Source organism: Salvia miltiorrhiza, chromosome 4, assembly GCF_028751815.1.
Source record: "Salvia miltiorrhiza cultivar Shanhuang (shh) chromosome 4, IMPLAD_Smil_shh, whole genome shotgun sequence".
NCBI lineage: Eukaryota > Viridiplantae > Streptophyta > Magnoliopsida > Lamiales > Lamiaceae > Salvia > Salvia miltiorrhiza.
This window is the reverse complement of record NC_080390.1, coordinates 55302441-55322235: the sequence shown is the minus strand read 5'-3', so window position 1 is coordinate 55322235 and position 19795 is coordinate 55302441. Positions and strand designations below refer to the sequence as shown.

General features: G+C 38.1%; 4 protein-coding genes across 5 annotated transcripts; 1 reads left to right on the top strand and 3 right to left on the bottom strand.

The window, feature by feature from the left end:
- Positions 1 to 1990: 1990 nt before the first annotated feature.
- On the bottom strand, positions 1991 to 3650 carry LOC131020859 (amino acid transporter AVT3B-like). Its single transcript, XM_057949905.1, has one exon. The coding sequence runs from the start codon at positions 3413 to 3415 to the stop codon at positions 2114 to 2116; it is 1302 nt and encodes a 433-aa protein (XP_057805888.1). The 5' UTR covers positions 3416 to 3650; the 3' UTR covers positions 1991 to 2113.
- Positions 3651 to 4694: 1044 nt separating this feature from the next.
- Positions 4695 to 9611, bottom strand: LOC131020858 (protein NUCLEOLAR COMPLEX ASSOCIATED 4). Of its 2 annotated transcripts, none has more exons than XM_057949904.1 (15): positions 9145 to 9611; positions 8956 to 9048; positions 8785 to 8861; positions 8466 to 8518; positions 8319 to 8367; positions 7956 to 8050; positions 7350 to 7378; positions 7149 to 7250; positions 6743 to 6801; positions 6487 to 6661; positions 6193 to 6366; positions 5567 to 5708; positions 5333 to 5390; positions 5120 to 5225; positions 4695 to 4987 (listed from the first exon to the last, which is right to left on the bottom strand). In XM_057949904.1, the coding sequence occupies exons 1-15, from the start codon at positions 9520 to 9522 to the stop codon at positions 4838 to 4840; spliced, it is 1740 nt and encodes a 579-aa protein (XP_057805887.1). In that variant the 5' UTR covers positions 9523 to 9611; the 3' UTR covers positions 4695 to 4837. The 2 variants fall into 2 exon arrangements, with proteins under 2 accessions (XP_057805887.1, XP_057805886.1); XM_057949903.1 differs by having other exon boundaries at positions 7149 to 7265; positions 9145 to 9595.
- Positions 9612 to 11420: 1809 nt separating this feature from the next.
- LOC131020850 (monosaccharide-sensing protein 2-like) lies at positions 11421 to 14925 on the bottom strand. Its single transcript, XM_057949894.1, has 5 exons — positions 14585 to 14925; positions 13929 to 14498; positions 12699 to 13549; positions 12125 to 12312; positions 11421 to 12053 (listed from the first exon to the last, which is right to left on the bottom strand). Exons 1-5 carry the CDS (start codon positions 14661 to 14663, stop codon positions 11624 to 11626), a joined length of 2118 nt encoding a protein of 705 aa, XP_057805877.1. The 5' UTR covers positions 14664 to 14925; the 3' UTR covers positions 11421 to 11623.
- Positions 14926 to 15935: 1010 nt separating this feature from the next.
- LOC131020855 (mitochondrial phosphate carrier protein 1, mitochondrial) lies at positions 15936 to 19044 on the top strand. Its single transcript, XM_057949901.1, has 6 exons — positions 15936 to 16324; positions 16789 to 17138; positions 17231 to 17274; positions 18088 to 18302; positions 18391 to 18515; positions 18610 to 19044. Exons 1-6 carry the CDS (start codon positions 16184 to 16186, stop codon positions 18680 to 18682), a joined length of 948 nt encoding a protein of 315 aa, XP_057805884.1. The 5' UTR covers positions 15936 to 16183; the 3' UTR covers positions 18683 to 19044.
- The last annotated feature ends 751 nt before the right edge of the window (positions 19045 to 19795 follow it).

The window sequence follows — 19795 nt, the reverse complement described above, 5'->3', positions numbered from 1 at the left end:
ATACACGTCGATATTTCGACTTGCCACGTCAGCTTTAATTTGAGCAAAAATTGAATTTGTGACATCATATAAGACATCTCTAAAAGATATCGTATAAGATATCTCTAAACTCGTAAATCGTAATATTTTTATGGAATTCGAATATCTAATATTTGAATTTGTGATAAAATTGTTACAATATTAAAATTCGTGTATATTTTTTTTACACTTTTTAAAGTTTATATGTAAAATCAAACTATCCAGAATTGATGTATTTAGGCGCTAATAATCCTTTTATAAAATGAATACTAATATGCTACTAGTATTCTAAAGAGAAAAGCGGCGTAGACTAGTTTATGTAATAAATTTAAGATTTAAATTCCATTACTCCATATATATATAAAAAAATTGTATCCGAAGAAAAACCACAAAAAAAGAAAAAGTAAAAAAAAAAAAAAAGGAAAAATACTAATGTGCTACGATACTTGGATTTCTCTGTATATTGCTGTATTACTATGACCTTATCATCTTTGTCAAATCATGGGCTTGGGCCAAATACTGGTTTTTATTAATGGATTGAAACTCCGAACTAATACGATCCCACCTTCTTAAATTCTAATAAAAATCTTCGAAGACCTTAACAATGAAGTATCGACAAACGAGTGATTGAAGAAATTACACCTATGCATTATTTCTTCCGTTCACGAAAAATAGGGCACAATTATTATTTTTGGCGAAAAATTGGACACTTTCTCTATGGCTTCATATGTTTTCTTTATCTTTTATTCTTATATATACTATTAATTTGTAAAAAAATCACATCTAATTCAATCTCAACCATCATTCCATACAATGATGTGATACTTTCTCCACTGCATCAAAATTAGGAAATGAAAGGTGTGGATTGATCTTGAAAGTGAATGTTGATAGGTTGTAAAACAGTACTCTCTCTGTCCCATTCCAATAGACTCGTTTTCCTTTTTAGAACGTCTCACTCCAATAGGCTCATTTTTCATTTTAAGCGAAAAAATGTACTTAATTGGGGTGGACCACACCACTTTACTACTAAAAAGTAAATTTTTTAATCTTCGTACCGAAAAGAAATGAGCCTATTAGAGTGGGACGGAGGGAGTACAAGATAAAATGACAAAGGAGGTGAGCTGTGGGCTGCGACATATGTTGTCTGAGTACGTAGATAAGTCAAAAAAGATGATTATTACGACAAAATATCTGTCTAGTTTTAGAATGGGCCTAGTCCTTTACTATGTTGGGCTTCGCTCTGTTAGAATGGGCCTGGCCCTTTTAAAGTTTGGATTAGTTTATTTACTTGAAACGGGCTCCAAATTAGTTTTACCCGACCTATGAATGTCTCGCATAATATTCATGCATAGAAATATAGTCTTGCAAATGCATATTTAAATAGAATAGTCTTGCAATTAAATATACATAAAGTTATATATTAATGTAATTAATGGTAAAATTAATCATTAGTTTTAGCCGACGTATGAATGTCTCGCATGGAAATATTCTAGCGTAGAATAGTCTTGCAATTAATGTTTACTATTTGTAATTATAAATCTTATTAAAATATTTGGAAAATAAATTTCATTATATACAAAATTTAAAGTATAATCATAATTGAGAATTTTCATATTGTATTTATGTAGTATTATTTGAAACGGCGTACATATATTTTTTTATATATACACGTGATATGTTTTCATATCATTGAGGTTTATATTATTATGAAAAATTTGAATCATATCATTATTTTACATATCTATTAAATGTTAAGTTATATCTATTATTTTACATAATTGAGAATTTTCATATTGCATTTATGAAATTGCATATCTTGTAGGAGAGATCAAAGACACATAAGTAAATTTTTTTTTGGGAAGAAAAACTTAATTAAAATCCCGAAAGCTAGCTCGGGAAGTCTGACTTTCAAATGGTTACATCATTAGTAATTTTAATAACCAATACATATCTATAAAAATGAATGCAAGAATTTTCGCAAAAAGTTAACATTCATTGATAACAAGTGGCAATAAGTATACATATACTACAAGTTGGAATCCCCCAAATAAAGACTCGAAAATGTAAAGAATCTTGCAGAAATAATGAGAGTTCCTCATACCTTAACTGAGAAAATCTCCTGAAGGGAATACCAAGTTCCGACCACACCAAGGGAAGTGCCCAACACGATGACTGCCAAATCCAAACCAGCTTGTCTCCGGCTCATCTCATCCTTGAACGTCAGGTAATGAAACAGCGCCGGCAACACGAAGCCCAGCACGCAGCAGGTGCTGCTCCCCACCAGCGACAGGAAATCCGCGAAATTCGGCACAAACAGAGCCACCAAGCACACCGCCAGCACCAGCATCCACCGCAGCCAAATGCAGTACCTCCCCTCCCAAAGCCTCCTCTCAAACACCTCATAAACCGGGTTCATCATCAACGGGAAAGTGAAGAAGAGGTTTATGCAGAGCCCTAGCTGCACGAAGGTGCTCAGCAATCCCTTCCCCATGTTGGCCGTGATGATGTCCTGCGTGTCGTTGCCGAAGGCGAAGTAGCCCATGACGCCGAAGGCGCCGTATATGGCGGCGATGATGATCATCGTAAGGCACAGAATTCGCCCGAATTTGGACTTGTCTTTCATCTCGGATTCCAGAGGGAGAGCCATCCCGACCCCCTCGAACGAGTAGACGGCGACGCCGAGGCCGTAGAAGAAGGTGGAGAAGGTGCCGAAGGCCTCCACCGGCGGCATGTGGCGGCTGAACAATAGCGCGTCCTCGATCATCACTAGCCCCATCGCGGCGAGGTCGACGATGTCGGCGAAGATGCTGAGCGGCGCTAGTAGGGTTAGCGAGGGGATCGAATTCAGCGCCAATTCGAAGGGGAAACATCCCCAAATGTATAAGGTCTTAGCTGAAAACCCCCAAATCGTAGGGGCTGCTGCGGCGAGCGCAAGGGAGGAGGTGAACAGATTGGCGAGGGTGTTGCCGATGAATATTAGGTAGCCGACGCAGAATCCGGCTTGCGAGAGGACGATCATCAGATCGACGGCGGATCTGCCGACGCATCCGCAGACGGCGAACCCTAAGTCGCCGAAGGATGTGATTTTGGCGGAGGAGGAGCAGACGGTGGATTCCTCGATCCTCCTGCGGGTGCGGACGAGGAGCATCATGCCGTGGTAGGTGAGGATGGAGACGGCGAAGACCGTGACGAGGCTGGTGAGCCAGCCGGTGCGCATGAACGTGTACGGGAGGCCGAGGACGCCGGCGCCGACGATGGCGATGAAGACATTGGCGAATGTTTTGGGTTGAGAGGAGAGGACGACGGGCTTGCCGCCGCCGGACAAGAGCGGGGTCTCTACTCGCGGCAGTGAGTGCGTGGACGAACCGCCGCCGTCGTTCAGCTTTCTGATCCCCATTTCCACGAGAGCGGATTTTTCCTTCTTCTCGAAATGGTCGATTAGGGTTAGCTATTTGCAGATAAAAAAGAGAAAGCTGAAAAGGAATTGGGATATTTTTTGAAGAGGAAAATGTGGAGAATTCGTTGGGAAGAGAAGGAAGGAATAGATATTTTTTGTTACAGCATTTTAATGGAGGAAATGGAGGCGGATTTGGGTCCAATAAATCGGCTCCGCTAATTTGTTGTGTAGCTCATTTTTTTTTTTTTTTTTGACTTGAGCTCATTTTATAATTACATTCTTATTTAGTTTGTTTAGTGTTCTTTTAAATAAACATAAGTAGGTAGCAACGACCAAAATGAAATAATCAGCGATATTAGTTCTAATAATTACAAAAGTAAATAATAAGCACGGTAACTTATAGTGTAACTCATTTGGATAGCGACCTATAATAGCGACAGAAACCGTGCCAGTATATGGATATTAAACATATTATTATAGATAAAATAATTTATTTTTTGTTTTGGATTGAGATATTACAAATAAGACGTTTTAAAATAAAAATTGGGATTTTATAAACGGGACAGAGCGAATAGTTTTTTTCATTTTTATTTAATTTTATTTTTTAAAATTAAAAATATTATAGTATATATATATATATACATAGTTACAATTTGTACAAAACGTTCAAAAATTAGTTAAATCTTTTTTTTATAAATCAATTCTTTTTTAATTTAATTAGTTTATCATTGACAATAATGTGGCCGCCATATAAATATCCATGCTACTAAAATTGTGTGCTTATCACCTATCAGAAATTGCAGGAGCTTATCACTGTCCTAGAGGCCGGCATTGGGAAAACCAGCTGCTCCTATCATTAATTTTCATTCTACTTGAAGCAAAAATATTTCCATTTCAACTTGAGTAGTGCTGGATAAAATTTGTCCGAACAAAAATAAGGTTAAATTTTTTTTAAAATCAATTTATTTATAAATTTTGATTCAAGTTTAAAAGAGTATAGTTAATTTTATTGTTTTCTTCATATTGTAGGCTTTTCGTAATTTTTAACAATTTCTTTTATTTTTTATTATTTTATTTGTAGTTTGTGTACTTTAAAAATAATAATAATTAAAAAGGTTATTAAAAAATTACAATATAAAGAAAACAATAAAACTAGCTATATTTTATTTTATTTTGAATCAAAATTTTTAAATAAATTTATTTTATAAAGTATTTCATCATATTTTATCCGGACAAATTTTGTCCAAATAGCATTATTGTTTCAACTTGAAGCAAAAAGTTGAAGATAAAACTCTTGCACTCTTAGACTACAATAATGAAACAATCTCATTTTCAAGTTGAGATTACATTGGTCCTTACATATGGATAAACAGCTCAAAATTTCTTGCACCTAATTTGTTCAACAAATTCAATGATGCTAATCTATACTGAATCGACCCGTTTCCTTTTTGAAGATGCATCATCATTTGCAGTGGATTTGAATGTCCAACCAGGAAAATCCATCTCTGAAAACAAACATGAGGGAGTCGTCTTGTAGAACGCCAACGGCACCTGTTTCACTCGTCGTCTAATCTGTATAAAATCATTCAGGTTTTCACAACAATTACTAGTAGTGGCTTTCCAGCAAAGGAAATCACATTAACAGCTATCAAGTGGTAGGGATTAGTAGAATATGAACGAGTGATAAGTGATTCAGAAGATTACCTCGTCACCGAAGATTGTTGCATATGAACCCGAACTAAAATCGCTAACTGCAAGTTCAGGTGTTCTAGCTCTTACAGCCAAATCATTCGCCAGGGACAAAGCGAATCTGATGACGTGAGAGGAATACACCAGTCAACAGTGGTGGGGAAGATGAAGACGTTGCTAGGATACAGGGAATAGCAATAGACAGAAGACGATGGATTTAGTACATACCTTGAGACCGGAGGGCTATAATGATGACGAAGAGTGTCGATCTCCCAGAGAGAGCTTCCTGCTCAGTCATGCCACGGTTATACAGAGGGATAAAATTGTATGGCAGATAGAATTTCGTTACAACAGAAATAAAGAATATAGTAATAATGAGTTAAAGAGTAAATAACGGGGAGGCATATGTAGCCAGTATAGACACAAGTAACACAACAATGAATAAATTAGGAAAAAGCTTACTCATGGCATTGGTAGCTTTAGGATCATTTTCCTCATTTTTGAAGTGATCAATTCCGGGCTTCTCTTGAAACAAATCCCTGTTCGCACCTTCAGGACTGCTCTTTTCTTCCGAAGTATCTAAAGTAGTATCCGGACCAATTTCCTACACAGTGGATATATTATGCATCATTAAGTGAGAGCTTGTCGATACATTAAAGGAATGCAGAAAAATGGGTTATATTAGACACTTCTGTGCTCTTCGCAATGAAAGGTCTCCTGAGCATCTTTTATTTTCTGCTTCCTTTTTTTGGTTATGAATACTATAGTCTGGAGATGAGGACAGATTCTAAGGTCAATATCCTATCATACAAACATGCATGATAGACTAATTTACATGCTTTAGCAGTCGAGAGCTTTTACAGGTAGTTGAACATTTCCTGAGTCACTATCATCATGTTATGGATCGCATTCAAACTGTTTATAGTACTTAGTTTTTTAGGTTTCTGGCCTGTTTATAGTAATTAGTGTAGTGCATGACGGATATTGGCTTTTATGGAAAACAGGTAAAAAAATACGCAAAGTACATGTCTCCACTGATATAATCCAAAAAAATGGCTAAAACAAAGAGAAAACATAATTTCTCTTACCCTATGCACCAGAAAGTTAATTGAAGGATGCCTTTGTAGAAGGTTGTGAACCAAGGCAACGATAACTAGCGCTCCTGAAGGAGGAGCAAACAGTGCAAGTCTACTCAACTTTTTGCAGAAAGCAGCAGCTAGATATGCTGGAAGCAACGATGATTTCAAGCACGAGTCCAGCAGCTGGCAATGACATTCATATATAATTAGCATTATGCAGTTGTATGATAAAAGCCACTGTTTGAAAAAGGTACAAATTCAGAAAAAATAAATACAAATTCAATGAGATTGTATATCAATTACTTGGAAGAATTTTGATCGATGTTTTGCCATAAACACAGAGGGCTCCAACAGAGCGTAAAGTTTATTATAGAAGTTGGGGTACTCAAGGCCATGCTGTGTCATCAGTATAAACAGGCTGCTGAGAGCCATAACACTGACAACACCACCTATGTCATAGGATCGTGTCAAGAAATCACTGCAAATGAATATGCCAGAAAAATTATTAAGTGTGAGAAACATCGATAGACAAGCCATGACAAAGTTCGGTGCAATTTACCATAGCATGATCGGATTTGAGAGGTGAGAAATGACGGACTGATGAAGTGTTACAAGAACCTGTACATGAAGTGAATATGAGAGTGATTTTGTAATATCCATTTCAAGATAAAAAAAAAGCGTAAGAAGTGTTATAAAAATAAAGAAGATGAGGTAAACAGCTTTGGTGGAAAAACTTAGGTGTTATGCAATGAATTTAAAATTTAAAATGTAACAAAAACTTACACAAAATTAGGTTAGAAATTGGAGCAAGATATTCATAAAAGGATGCTAATTATTAATAAAACTCATCATGCATCTTATAAACTGAAAATTTAAAGAGCTATGTATTTGAGAGTAACTACTAAAATAAAAGAATTCATTATAGAGAAGGTCATGGACCCATTGACATACATACTTAACCTTACCTCTTTGTATACATCAAGAGGAAGAGGCAAACTGAGGAATGATATCCATGCTTTAGTAAACTTCAGTTTCATTTTCTTTGCAGCATTTTTGGGAGATAAAACCTGTAAAGTGCCAATCTTGGGGATGCTTAGAAGGAAGAAGTCAAGCACATATATTAAAGATGCATCGCCATTGTTCTAAAACTCATCCAGAGAACTTACCTTGTCATTGCTTTTCCCAAGTAAAGTGCCTGTTAGATACAGAGAAGAGAAAAATCAAAACTGTTGTTAACAAAAATTCATTAAGTTGATTAAGATGCACCGAAAACTTGCACATAAGTGCTAACAGAGCTAAAATATGAGGGAAGCACACCATGTTCAAAAAGTAAAATATTTTCGATGTTTCCATCTCTCAGTGGCAACTCAAATTATCACTATGAATGTCAACCACTAAAATGAGTCAAGTTCTAATAGAAAAAGCAATGAAATCTGTTAATTTAGCAGCATATTTGTCACAACCAAATTAGCATATTTCAACTCAATGACCTGGGATTGTTCCACCTTATCAAAGGAAGAAGAGAAGGGGTGATCTTGTAACTAACTCTTGCATTCTCACAGTGTTTCCATGCAGTCAGAAAAGAAGAAATGGGCACCTCAATTCGCAAGTCAAGAAAAAAAATAATAAAAAATATCCATGGAATTAAAGGACATTTTCTCCATTGGTTCAAATGCTAACTGAATGACAAGTTGCATAGTAAAATACTAAAAGACATTAACCACAAAACTTAATTTACAAGATAAATTAGCAAGTGAAATACTTAAAATTACCTGAATCGTTCCACATCTCTAACTTCTCCTCTACAGCTTCCAATGGCTGGATGCAGGCTAATAACTTATACATCTTTTGAATGGAAAGTTCAATGCTACATATACAACAGGAGAATAAGCATAAGCACCTTAAAAAAATAATGGAAATAAAGAACATTTATCACCAAACACCACCTCTCCTGTATCATACATCTTAACCTAACAAGTGATAAATTTCCTATCTTTTCAAGAAGTGTTCTTGAACTGAAACTTACAACTCTTAATTATACGTATTAGATGTCATTAGCTGTCACAGAAGGTTGATGATCCACAACCATTCAAGTCATTTCAGACAACAACTTTGACGATAAAATATTCACTAACCTTGGTCTTGACAGGAGATCATTCCCATCCTGACTTACTTCTTTGTTTTCTGCCAGGGAGAACACAAATTTGACCCTATTAAGCGTATAGGATACCACTAGATCTATGCTCATTGATGAGTAGCATAAGAGTATAAAGAGCACGAACCTTCTCTCTCCAAAGTCCGAGCCAGCTTTTCAAGGGAACTGTAAGTAAAGTACCTGTACAGTACAATTGTAACCGACGATGAGGTTCAGCAGAAACTATGTTCATGAGGAAGGGAGGAACGCAGATGCTCCTAAAAATAGGTGCAACACTTTGAACAATAATGAAATCAAAAGATTAAAAATTTGGAACTGGATTCCTCTCATGATCACTAATAGTATCATCGGAAGATCTTTAGCAACGCATTACATCTTACTTCTGATATTCATTGAGATTATTTGTGCACTCAGTCAAAGATGTGCTCAAGAAAATTGGAACTTACCGAACATCAACGTAATTGAAATACTTTTCTGCTAGCATATCCAATACAATGTCATCAACACCCAGTTCAGACCGAACCTTCAAGCATGAGACAATTCAAAAGTAAAAGAGAAAAAAAATGAGACGTGAATTAATAAACATAGAATACAAAACAATGTGCAATCAAACTTACAATAGCACGGAGAAGCTTGTGATAAATAGCGGTATGGAACTTTCCCCCATTCCCCACTTTCACAAATTCCATTATTGAATCAAGCACAACTTCCTGCAATAAAAGAGAAAATCCTGAAAGCATTACAGAGCTGATGATGTCCTCAATTAGAGCTGTGGAAAGAAAACAAAGTCGATAAAGTAATTGTACCCGAAGAGCACCGTCGGATTGGGAGGAGACGACGAGATCGATGAGGCTCTGCGTCAGCTCGTCGAACTTGGCGCGCAGCCACGTCAGGTAAATGAATTCGGGGTCGGGGTCGGAATCGGGATGTCTGGAGGAGGAGGAAGGGAGTTTGGGGATGAGAGGAGTGAAGAAGGATTGGAGTGAGAGGAGAGATTCGAGTGCGTATTGCGGCGTAGAGGTGGGGTTGATGAAGGTTAGGAGAAAGGGGAGGTTATTGACGTGAGCTCTAGAGGTCAGCAGCTGCTGTCCCATAGTTTTCAGCTCCGATAGACTCTGCTTCTCTCTCTTCTTCTGCTTCTTTTGCTTCTTTTGCTTCTTCTTCTCCGATGCGACGGACGCCATGGCTGCCGCTGGTAGGGAGGCGCCTAGCTAGAGAGAGAGAGAGATTAAAGGGTTTAAGGGTTTAGCCGTTTTGTTGTTGGGTATTGACTTCGGTGGCGAATTATTCAGTAAGAGTTCTTTCTTGTTTTACCCCCATACTTTTGTTTAATTATTAATTTGCCCCAATATAATTCAAAAGTCAAAACTACTGTCATTTTAATTTGGGGGCTTTGCAATAGTACCTAAGTTTGAAAAACCATGTACCATATATACCCAATTTTTGTATTTGCTGCAGCCTATAATTATTTGATTTTTTTAATATATGTTTAGTTGCAAAAAAACCTTAAGTATAGATGATTATCTGACTCATTGCAAGGGTTCTTTTATGATTTAGCATAATGATTATCTGACTAATTATTCCTTGAATTGAGTATATGACTACTAGGTGGGTTCTTTCCTAAATAGTAATTAATTAACACCACAATTATACGTGATGATATTTACCAATTATGCGACGATAATTATGCACCCAAACTATTGTTGTATTGTATGATTATATCGCTGGCATAATTCATTATACTGCGGCATAATCTATTATATTGCTGGTATAATCCATTTTACCGCCTCTTGTCGGGATATTTGATTATACCATCAAGCGTATAATTCATACGTAATTAAAAAGAAAATTAATTAGAGAGAAAGGGAATAAATGCAGTCAAATGTGTACTTAAAGTGGACACGTGAAGAAAACACGCATACAATTTAGAATGTGGATATTTCTTGCAGATAGTTTGAGAGAAGTGTGTTGTTAGAGTATAATTCTATATACTCTAAGTTTGTGTTGTCATTGCATAGAACAAAAGATGTCTCTTCCAATGTTTCTCAAAGAGTCTCTTGTTGAGTTGCTACTGAAGTTGCTTGTTTCTGAAGACACTATTCCTACGGGTTTTGGTCTATTTTTTGGAAAGATACCTTTAAGATATTGTATTTACTTGAAGAGTCCGTTTCTTTAGGGTGTCTTCGTACCCTAGGACTTGCCGCCTTATGGAAACCCTACATGGGCCCTGCGTTGGTTTGGTCTGGCAGTTCATGGGCTCTCTACTTCTTGGCAAGGGTTTTCATATTTAATGAGATGTTGTCGATCGTAGGCGGCTGCTGCTTTCTTTGTTATTCTCATTATTTTGAGAGAGTATTTTCGTGCAGTAGGAGAGCATACAGTTCGTGGGTGAGTGTGCTGTTGATTCCTGCTAGTTTCCTGTGGAAGCGTGAGTTGGGTTTATGTTCGTTCATCTGTACTCCAGCTTGTTGGAGTGTTTATTGTTGTTGGTTTGAACGTGGATTGAGGTGCAATCACGTTTGTGAGAGTAAGTCTTATCTTGCTCTTGGTAGTTCACATAGGTGACGATTTGGAAAAAAATAGAGGCTAGGAAGATCGAGTCTTCGTGTGTAAGTCCTTTGTATTTCTTATCTTCACTAGTGAACTGTTGGAACTGGGCGTGGCCCCCCAGACGTAGGTGTGTTATCACCGAACTGGGTAATCATTGTTGGTGTCTTATGTTCTTTACTTTCCGCTTGATTTTATTTTAGTATCACTGCTTACGTTATTTGTGTGTGGCCGAGACAATTGGTTGTTGGATAGGTACAATTTCATGTGTATTTTCATATATTATATGATATTTAAAAACTATCTTATTCCAACTTTTTATCATTTTGATTTCAAGTATAATATTTTATATTTTGTTATATATTTTCGATCTTAATACACGTCCAACATTTTCAATTTCATCTTGATGCAAGTCCAATTTTTTCATCTTTGTAGAGACTAGAGCATTGTTGATAGGAACACATTTCCATGCAAATTGATTCACAACACATGAATAGTAAAGATTGGAGCTTGCAATCCTGCAACTTGATGACCATTCATCAATCACTTTTTTATTCATTTTGCAGATGAATACTGCTCCCAGTTTCTTCATCATTTTCACTCACTAACCAATATCCTCTACTCTTTCATCTTATGTGTTTCACAAAACAAAAAAACATATCACTAAAACTATGTATCTCTCTCCTAAAACTAGTCTGAAAATCATCAAAGTTCCTAGTTATTGGCATCAATCAACCATCACTTCTTAGCCTTTGCACCAATGGCGAAGAACTCCACAATGACTTCAATGGGCATGCCTTTAGTTTCAGGGACCTTGAAGTGTACAAAAGCCCAAGATATTAAGCTCGCCAGCGCATACATGCTGAAGCAGCCGGCGAGGCCGATGGAGGAGAGCATCAACGGCAAAGTGTAGGTGACTACGATGTTGCACAGCCAAAATGTGAGGGCACAAATCGGCATGCAGATGGCCCGGACCTTCGTTGGGAAGATCTCCGCGCACAGAATGTTTGGGATGGGGCCGTACCCCATGGCGAAGAAGCTGCTGTAGAAGAGCACGCTAGCCGTTGACACGGCCGCCTTAATCACATCAGTCACCTGCAAAACTCTCACCATTACTAGAATGATGAGGGATGCCGTTAGCACTGGATTGGTCATCAGCAGCAAACCCCTGCAAAAATGGTATGTGTCCATAAGCTCTGATCAGATCATAAAGCATCAGAGCTTTTCGATGGGAACTACCTTCTGCCGGATGAATCCATGAGCTTCATGGCGATGGTAACGGAAGGGAGCATTAGCAAGGTCATCACAGCACTGATAAAGAGAGATGCTGATTCTGAGCTCATACCCAAATCTGACAAGAGCACTTGAACACCGGCTTGCTCCAGAATTTGAGGAGTGTAATACAGAACCGCGTTTATGCCTAGGAACTGTACAGCGCAATTACTAGGTGAGAACTGGAAGAAGCTGATGATATGTGTAAGTAATCACATTTTGCAATCTTAGTTAACTGTGTGCATAGGCTTATCAATACACATTTACACCAACATGTTCATGTTACCTTCTCTGTGTACAAGTAAAGGCTGTTGGACTTTATTTGATTAACTGTATCATCTAATACAGTTAACTTGTAAAAGAATTGAAGGTGTTTTAGACTAGGAGCTTGTAAAAGGGGATTCTCAAGTCTCAAAAGTTCTCTCACTTCACTCAATAATAACATCTCAACTTGCAAAAGTATTGTAAGGTAGCACAGGTAAGAACAATCACAACACAAAAAACAATTACAAGTAGGGGATATATAGATATGTATATATACCTGCTGCATCATCTGGATTCCCATCCCCACCAACAATGCATTTTTGACACCAGGTTCAAGTAGATCCCTCAGGCGAGGACCTTCCGTGGCAGCTGCAGTCGGACGAACCATGCCCGGCCGCATCAGCTGCTGTGGTGATATAGCAGATTGGCTCACCAAAGCAGCAGCTTTAATGAACTCTCCATCTGCAGGGTCCTTCCAAGAGCTATGGAAACTGTCCTCGTGCAAATAGACCCTTCTAAAACTCCCTTGTCTCGAATCCATCCCTTCTCCCTCTTTCCATTTCCACGCAAGCTGCCAACCACCCCCTATGCCCACGCTCTCACCTACTTCCCCAGCCATACTGGGCAAACGGCTTCCGTGACCACCAATCCGAGAACTTCTATGTGAAAAAGATCGAGGCATGTGGCTCGCATTCCCCCCCACGGCCGTTGTCTGCCTGGACATCAATGGAGTACGCAGTGGAGTACGCGTGTCCTCAGACTCACTCAGAGCACCAGCTGCATATTCTTCATGATCATGCCCTTGTTCGCTCAACATGCTACCAAGTCGGGAAAATATAGTGTTTCCTTGCTCCCCCATCTTCTCGTGGACACTGTCCATGAGCGTGACAACGGGGTCGACCATGAAAGAACTCTGCCTTCCTTGATGATCAACGGCACCAGCCGTAATGCTTTCTGATACACGCAAGGCAACCATTGAGGTGACCCCATCAGGCCCCAGCATTTTGAGTTCTTCCCTCTCTGCTCTTTGCTCCTCTTCATCCATCATACCCTGAGGCCCAATCACATACTCCTCAATGGTTGTTCCACCGCCCACCTCGAGGCCTTCAACTAGCAAAGCCATCTCACCTGCTTATCAAGGAAACTTTCATAACTCTATGCTAGAACAAAAATGCTGCATACTCATCAAGCAAAATTAGCTCAAACGATAGAGATTATCAAGCGCCTTGAGATATCATAAAGTTCAAATCCATCTCATTAAACAATGGATTAGCCCATACTATTTTTATTTATCTAGGCTAATTCTTTAGTTCCAATCCTCATCTCTAGAATTCTCTAATCCTGCCCCTTCCAATCGGATATATATAAAACAAGCAAGTTACCTTAAATTATAGAAAATTTTAAAGGTCTTGGGATTATATCCCAAAGTTTCAATCCATCTTAGTAAACAATGAAGCTAATCATCATCAATAGTAAACGCAATTGATAAAGTATGAGAAGAACTGACCGGCGACGTCTTCTTTGCCGCGAAGTCTCTGCAAAGCCTTGTTGGCCTCCGTGGCTCGGCCTTTACTGAGAAGCCACCTAGGAGACTCCGGCAAGTAAAATATTGTCAGAGCACAGAAGACAATGGAGGGAGCAAAGAGAATGCCAAGAATCAATCTCCAGCTCGAAGCGTTGCCGAGCATCGACATCACGAAAACGAAGGCATTGCCGGCGAAGAGGCCACCGGTGTACGTGAACTGAGGAATAGTGCTCAATAGGCCTCTCACTTCCGGCGGCGCCATCTCGGATATATACATCGGAACAAATGTGACGGCCAAGCCAATGGCGCAGCCGGCCAACAGCCGCGCAAACAGCAGTAGATAAACATTTGGAGACCACAGCATCAGAACGCCGCTTACGATGTACACGACGGAGGAGGCGGTTAGCATCGGACGGCGCCCTACCCAATCGGAGATCCCGCCGGAGCACATTGTGATTACGGTGGCTCCGATCAGCGGCAGGGCCACTGTTAGCCCTACCATGCTGGGTTTGTCTTCCCATCTGAATTCCCTTTTTATATGGGCGATCACGCCTTAAAATCAATTTTTCAAACAAACATTTATTCAGATATAATGGAGTCGACGAAGATGAGGAGTCATGAGAATCGTATGTAGTTACCTCCGACGACGGCGTTATCCCATCCTTGTATCAAATTGCCGACGGCGGCGACTAGGGCTACGAGCACAGCCGAATTCATCTCCCTTCTGTGACAAATTTATAACCTCTAATCGAACTGAAAAACACCCAAAAAACGATGTAAAAGATAAATATTGTTGAAGCAGTGAATCACAAACAGCACCAATTGTACATTTCCATCGCGGGAGCTAAAATTGAGGGCTTTTTCGGTTGGAATAAGGGATTTTTGAGGAAATGGAAAGACGAAGAGAAGAGTGAGGGGAGTTGGAAAATATGAGTGGCGTTACGGAGGTGAAGCGCCACCTTGCATGGAGTGGACAGGCTTGCGCCACATAATCCATGCATAATTTTCCCTCCATGAACACTCACTATTAAATACTATAAGATCAAGTGATGAAATTTAATTAAAAATGAAGAGGAAAATTGTATTTTGTAATTTGTTATATACTAGTCATATTCCATTTCATGATTCCTGATAGCAATATAAAAATAGTACCAAGTTAATTTATTGTTTATTAATATAGAATGAGAAATTTTGAGATGTTCTATTCAATAAGCTAATTTATTCTCCAATAATTAAACAATTGTATGTATATGTATATATATGGGATTGTTAGCGCCTAAATACTTTAGGGTAGTTTGATTTTACACATGAACTTTGAAAAGAGGAAAAAAAATACATTAATTTTGATGTTGTAGTAATTTTACTACAAATTTAATTTCTATACATTCGAACTCTTTAAAAATTCTACGATTTTCAAGTTTAGAAATGTCTTAGACGATAGTATTATATAGATATGTTTTATATGATATTATTTTTCAAAACGTCTGATGAGTATACATCAATATTTCGACTTGTCACTCCAGTTTTAATTTGAGCGATAACAGAATTTGTGGCAAAATTATTATATTATCAAAGTTCATGTATTTTTCACTCTTCTTTAAAAGTTATGTACTCCTACAAAATTAAACTACTCAAAATTAGTGTATTTAAATGCTAATAATGTCTCAATGTATATAGAGTAAGTGTGATTGTGACCAATACCTTTTTATTTCACTGTCGCTTTTATCTCCTTGTATTATAAGATCGTTAGGGGCACCAACAAAATGAAAAAAAAAAAAAAAAAACAAAAACAAAACAAAACAAAATCAACATTTTGGAATATATTGAATTGTCAATTGTGCCTTCTGCATAGAATTATGATAGTGGACCGAGGAGTTGGGCCTCCAGTCCAAAACCAAAGCCCAGCAACAGAAAAGTAGTAGTAGTAATTAAGGATTAGGGCTTTGGGCAAAGGATTATTCCCTCTGTATTGGACGCGTGTGTCATGTAAAGATGAATAAATCCCTTCTAATTTTGCGGGTATCAGCATGTAAACGTGGATCAATTTGAGAACAACGACAAAAGCTGATGTAACTGTGGTATATATGCGATCAATTCATACGATATTGGAACAAATCAACAAAGTCCTAATGTCAAATCGTCCCCACTAACCAAACTATATATTAGCTATGAGCCAGCGCTGCTGAATCCGCTTTAACGTCAGATTCTGACAGCATTTTGGGGCGCCGGCGTTTGGGATGGAGGCGTGGCGGCGGCGGCGCAACATAGAGGAGTTCTCCAAGGGGTATTACGGGGTGTGTGCGGCCGGAGGAATGCTCAGCGCCGGAGCCGCCCATCTCGCCATCACCCCTCTCGATGTGTTGAAGGTTAACATGCAGGTTTTGCTCCATTCCATCTCTAGCTTGAGTTTGATCTATCTATATGCCTGCGTTTCGGTGTTGTTTTTCGTTTTTGACTCTCGATGATTACGTAGCTCGTTTTTTTTTTTTTTTTTTTTTTTTGAGGTATCAACAATTGATTACCATCCGATCGCATGTGCATTTCACGTTTCAGTTCATCCATCCCTAATTTGCGCTCACGGAAGCCTTCTGATTTCTGAAGCAAATGATTTCATTATGCGTAATGTACCTGCATTACACTTAGCTATTTCCTTCATTTTCCCCTTGCTTTAGTTATGTCGAGATGATTTTCATTGTGAGTAGTTTCTACTGAGTTTCCCGAGTGCTACCTTGTTTTGAGATGAGAAATGTTGCTGAAAATTAGGAGAAAGAAGAAGGGGGGGGGGGGGTATATGCCCTGGTTGTGTTTTTTAGGGCTATCTTTGCTAATTAGCACATTTCAGGTCAATCCGATCAAATATAGTGGCATCATATCAGGGTTTAGCACTCTTTGCAGAGAAGAAGGTGCTTCGGCTCTTTGGAGGGGTTGGTCTGGCAAACTTATTGGTTATGGTGTACAAGGTGGATGCAAGTTTGGGCTATATGAATATTTCAAGAAGCTTTATGGTGATGTACTTGTGAATCAGAACAAGGGTGTGATATACTTCCTAAGCGCTGCATCTGCTCAAGTATTTGCTGATGTTGCTCTCTGCCCATTTGAAGCCGTCAAAGTTCGAGTTCAGTCACAGCCGAGTTTTGCCAATGGCTTGGCTGATGGATTTCCTAAAGTTTACGCTAAAGAAGGGTTTTATGGGTAATTAAAAGCTAACTCCATCAAGTTTAATTTTACATGTGAAGTCTCGCCTTGGTAATTGTTGACATGTGTTGCTTTTAAATTGTTTGCAGACTGTACAGGGGACTGCTTCCACTCTGGGGTCGTAACCTTCCATGTAGCATCCTTGCTTCAATCATCTATTTTTAATTTGGTTGCTTAATGTCCCTGATCTTAAATTCTAGTGCTTGGGCTCTAAAAAGTTTGTTTTTCTAATTCGATGGAGATACTGTTCAGCTTAGGCCATTTAACTTTTCTTAAAACTTGTCCTTGGGGCTTCAGCACATTTCCAGTAACCTGAGTTTATCTATTAAAAGGCTTGATGGAGTGAAGCGAGCTGAATAGGCACATTTCCACTTTCAGCTTTGCTTTAGAACTAGATGTCATCCAACATGTTTGGCTTATGGTTTATTTTGTCTTATTGGTTAGTTCATAGAATTGATATGCATGTCGTTCTCTGTTCTGATGTGAACTATACCTTTTCTCTGATAATGCTTTCCTTCCGCTAAGTAAACTATAGGAAGTCTTAAGGAGTGGCTACATCAGTCCCTTCGGAGCCCACAAAAATGATCTCTTCCACTAACCTCGTCCCATGAACTTCTGCGGTCCCTATCTATATCTAGGTTGAGTTTGTTTGGAACACTAAAAGCATTTTTTGCTCACTGTGTTAATTGATTAACTCCATCAGGTCATATAAAGAGATGAACTGCATCACACATTTTATCTGCATTAGGGGGGGAGATCGCAGTTGGTAGAGCTAAGGCTATTTTGTAAATTATAGTTTCAACCTACTTCACAAAAATGACATTTAGGGCTGAGAATATACATTTTCATGTACAGTAACTTCACTCTCTATGATAGTATTGTTTTTTTGGACAACATCAAATGTTTATTTTTACACTACTGCTTACTGGCATTCTTCTTTTGGCAGTCTCCATGTTTATGTTCACAACATTCGAGCATTCTGTGGATCTAATGCATCGCAAAGTTATACGAAGGAAAAGAGAAGATTGCTCGACAGCCCAACAACTTGCTGTCACATGTTTAGCTGGGTATTCAGCTGGAATTGTTGGTGCTGTGATCTCTAACCCTGCTGACAACATAGTTTCATCTCTTTACAATAAAAAGGCTGCAAGTATAGTGCAGGTATTTTCTTTGAATTAAATCCGTTTATACTGGTTCTCGTAGAAACAAAGGAGCATGATCTGTATATCCTGCCATGTTGTTCTTTCAGGCTGTAAAGAAGATAGGGCTTGCCAATCTGTTTACTAGAAGTCTCTCAGTTAGAATTGCAACTGTGGGTCCTGTTGTTACTTTGCAATGGTTTCTCTACGACAGCATCAAAATGTTAACCGGACTGTAAGTATAACCACTCCAGCTTTAGTCCTTTCTGCTAGCTACGCCACGCTTCTTCTTCTCATCAAAAGAAAACATTATGTTTTTGGGTACGCAGGCCTGCTAGCGGAGGGGTGAGAAGGCATCTGAAAGATGCTGAGTTACTCGGGTTTAATCAGGCAGCACCTTAACAAAGCCAAACAATGGTCGTCTTTTGCATAGACTAGAAATAAAAAGAGACGTCGTTTTGAGTTTAATCGTCTCAGCCTCGAGTTTATGTGAGCCGTGCTCTGCTGAGTTAGCTAGAGGGCAGTTTCTTTCTTAGCCAAAGGTATCTAGTGTTTATGGAAGGAAAGATAGGCACATCATATCTAATTATATATGATATGATATGTTGATAGATGTTTATGTGATTGCAATTTTGTAAATAAACCATGAAACTATAAAATCGCAGTGGTAGAAGCTATATGTACGAGTTGCTGCTTCTAAATTTTTACTAGTTCACAACTTCTTTAGGTATATTTATATTTGATGAGTTTGGTTTATTTTTCTATGTCCTTTGCATAGATTGTATTTCAGCCCATCCTGTTGCTAATTGATCCTCCACGAAAGTCCAAATTTGACTCAACTAAATATTTGGAAATGCAATACTCTTTATCCAGAGATATACGAATCATATTATATGGGACATTTATTTAAGCAATGAGGATAAAAAAGATTCTAGCAGTTTCCCCTCCCAAAATACTAAAATAATGAAAAAGAGAATTATATATAAAAAAAAAATCATAGTATATTCCTATTTAAATATTAGAATATGATTGTCGATTTCAAAGAACGTTAGCATTAACGCCAATTATTGGGTGCGACGGGTCGACCCGGCTCCAAACCCGCCCTCCTAACCCGGAACCCTGACACGCGTGGATTTGACCCATACTCCTAATTATTACATTTGTTTATAATAATTGTTACTTTTAATAAACATAATATATACATTTGTTCATATAAATGTATATTGATATGTATAATGTTTTATATTGAATAAAGGTAAATATTTATATTAATAAAAGTATATATTTGTGCGACCAAATGTATATCTTATGCTTATTAAAAGTAAATACTCCTATTAGGGTTTAGTGTTCAGGCTTAGGGTTTAGTTTATAGGGTTTAGGGTTTAGTGTTCAGGCTTAGGGTTTAGTTTACAGGGTTTAGTTTATAGAATTTAGGATTTAGAAAATATAATACTTTATATTAAATGCAGGTAAATACCTATATTTATATAAGTATACATTTGTGCGAACAAATGT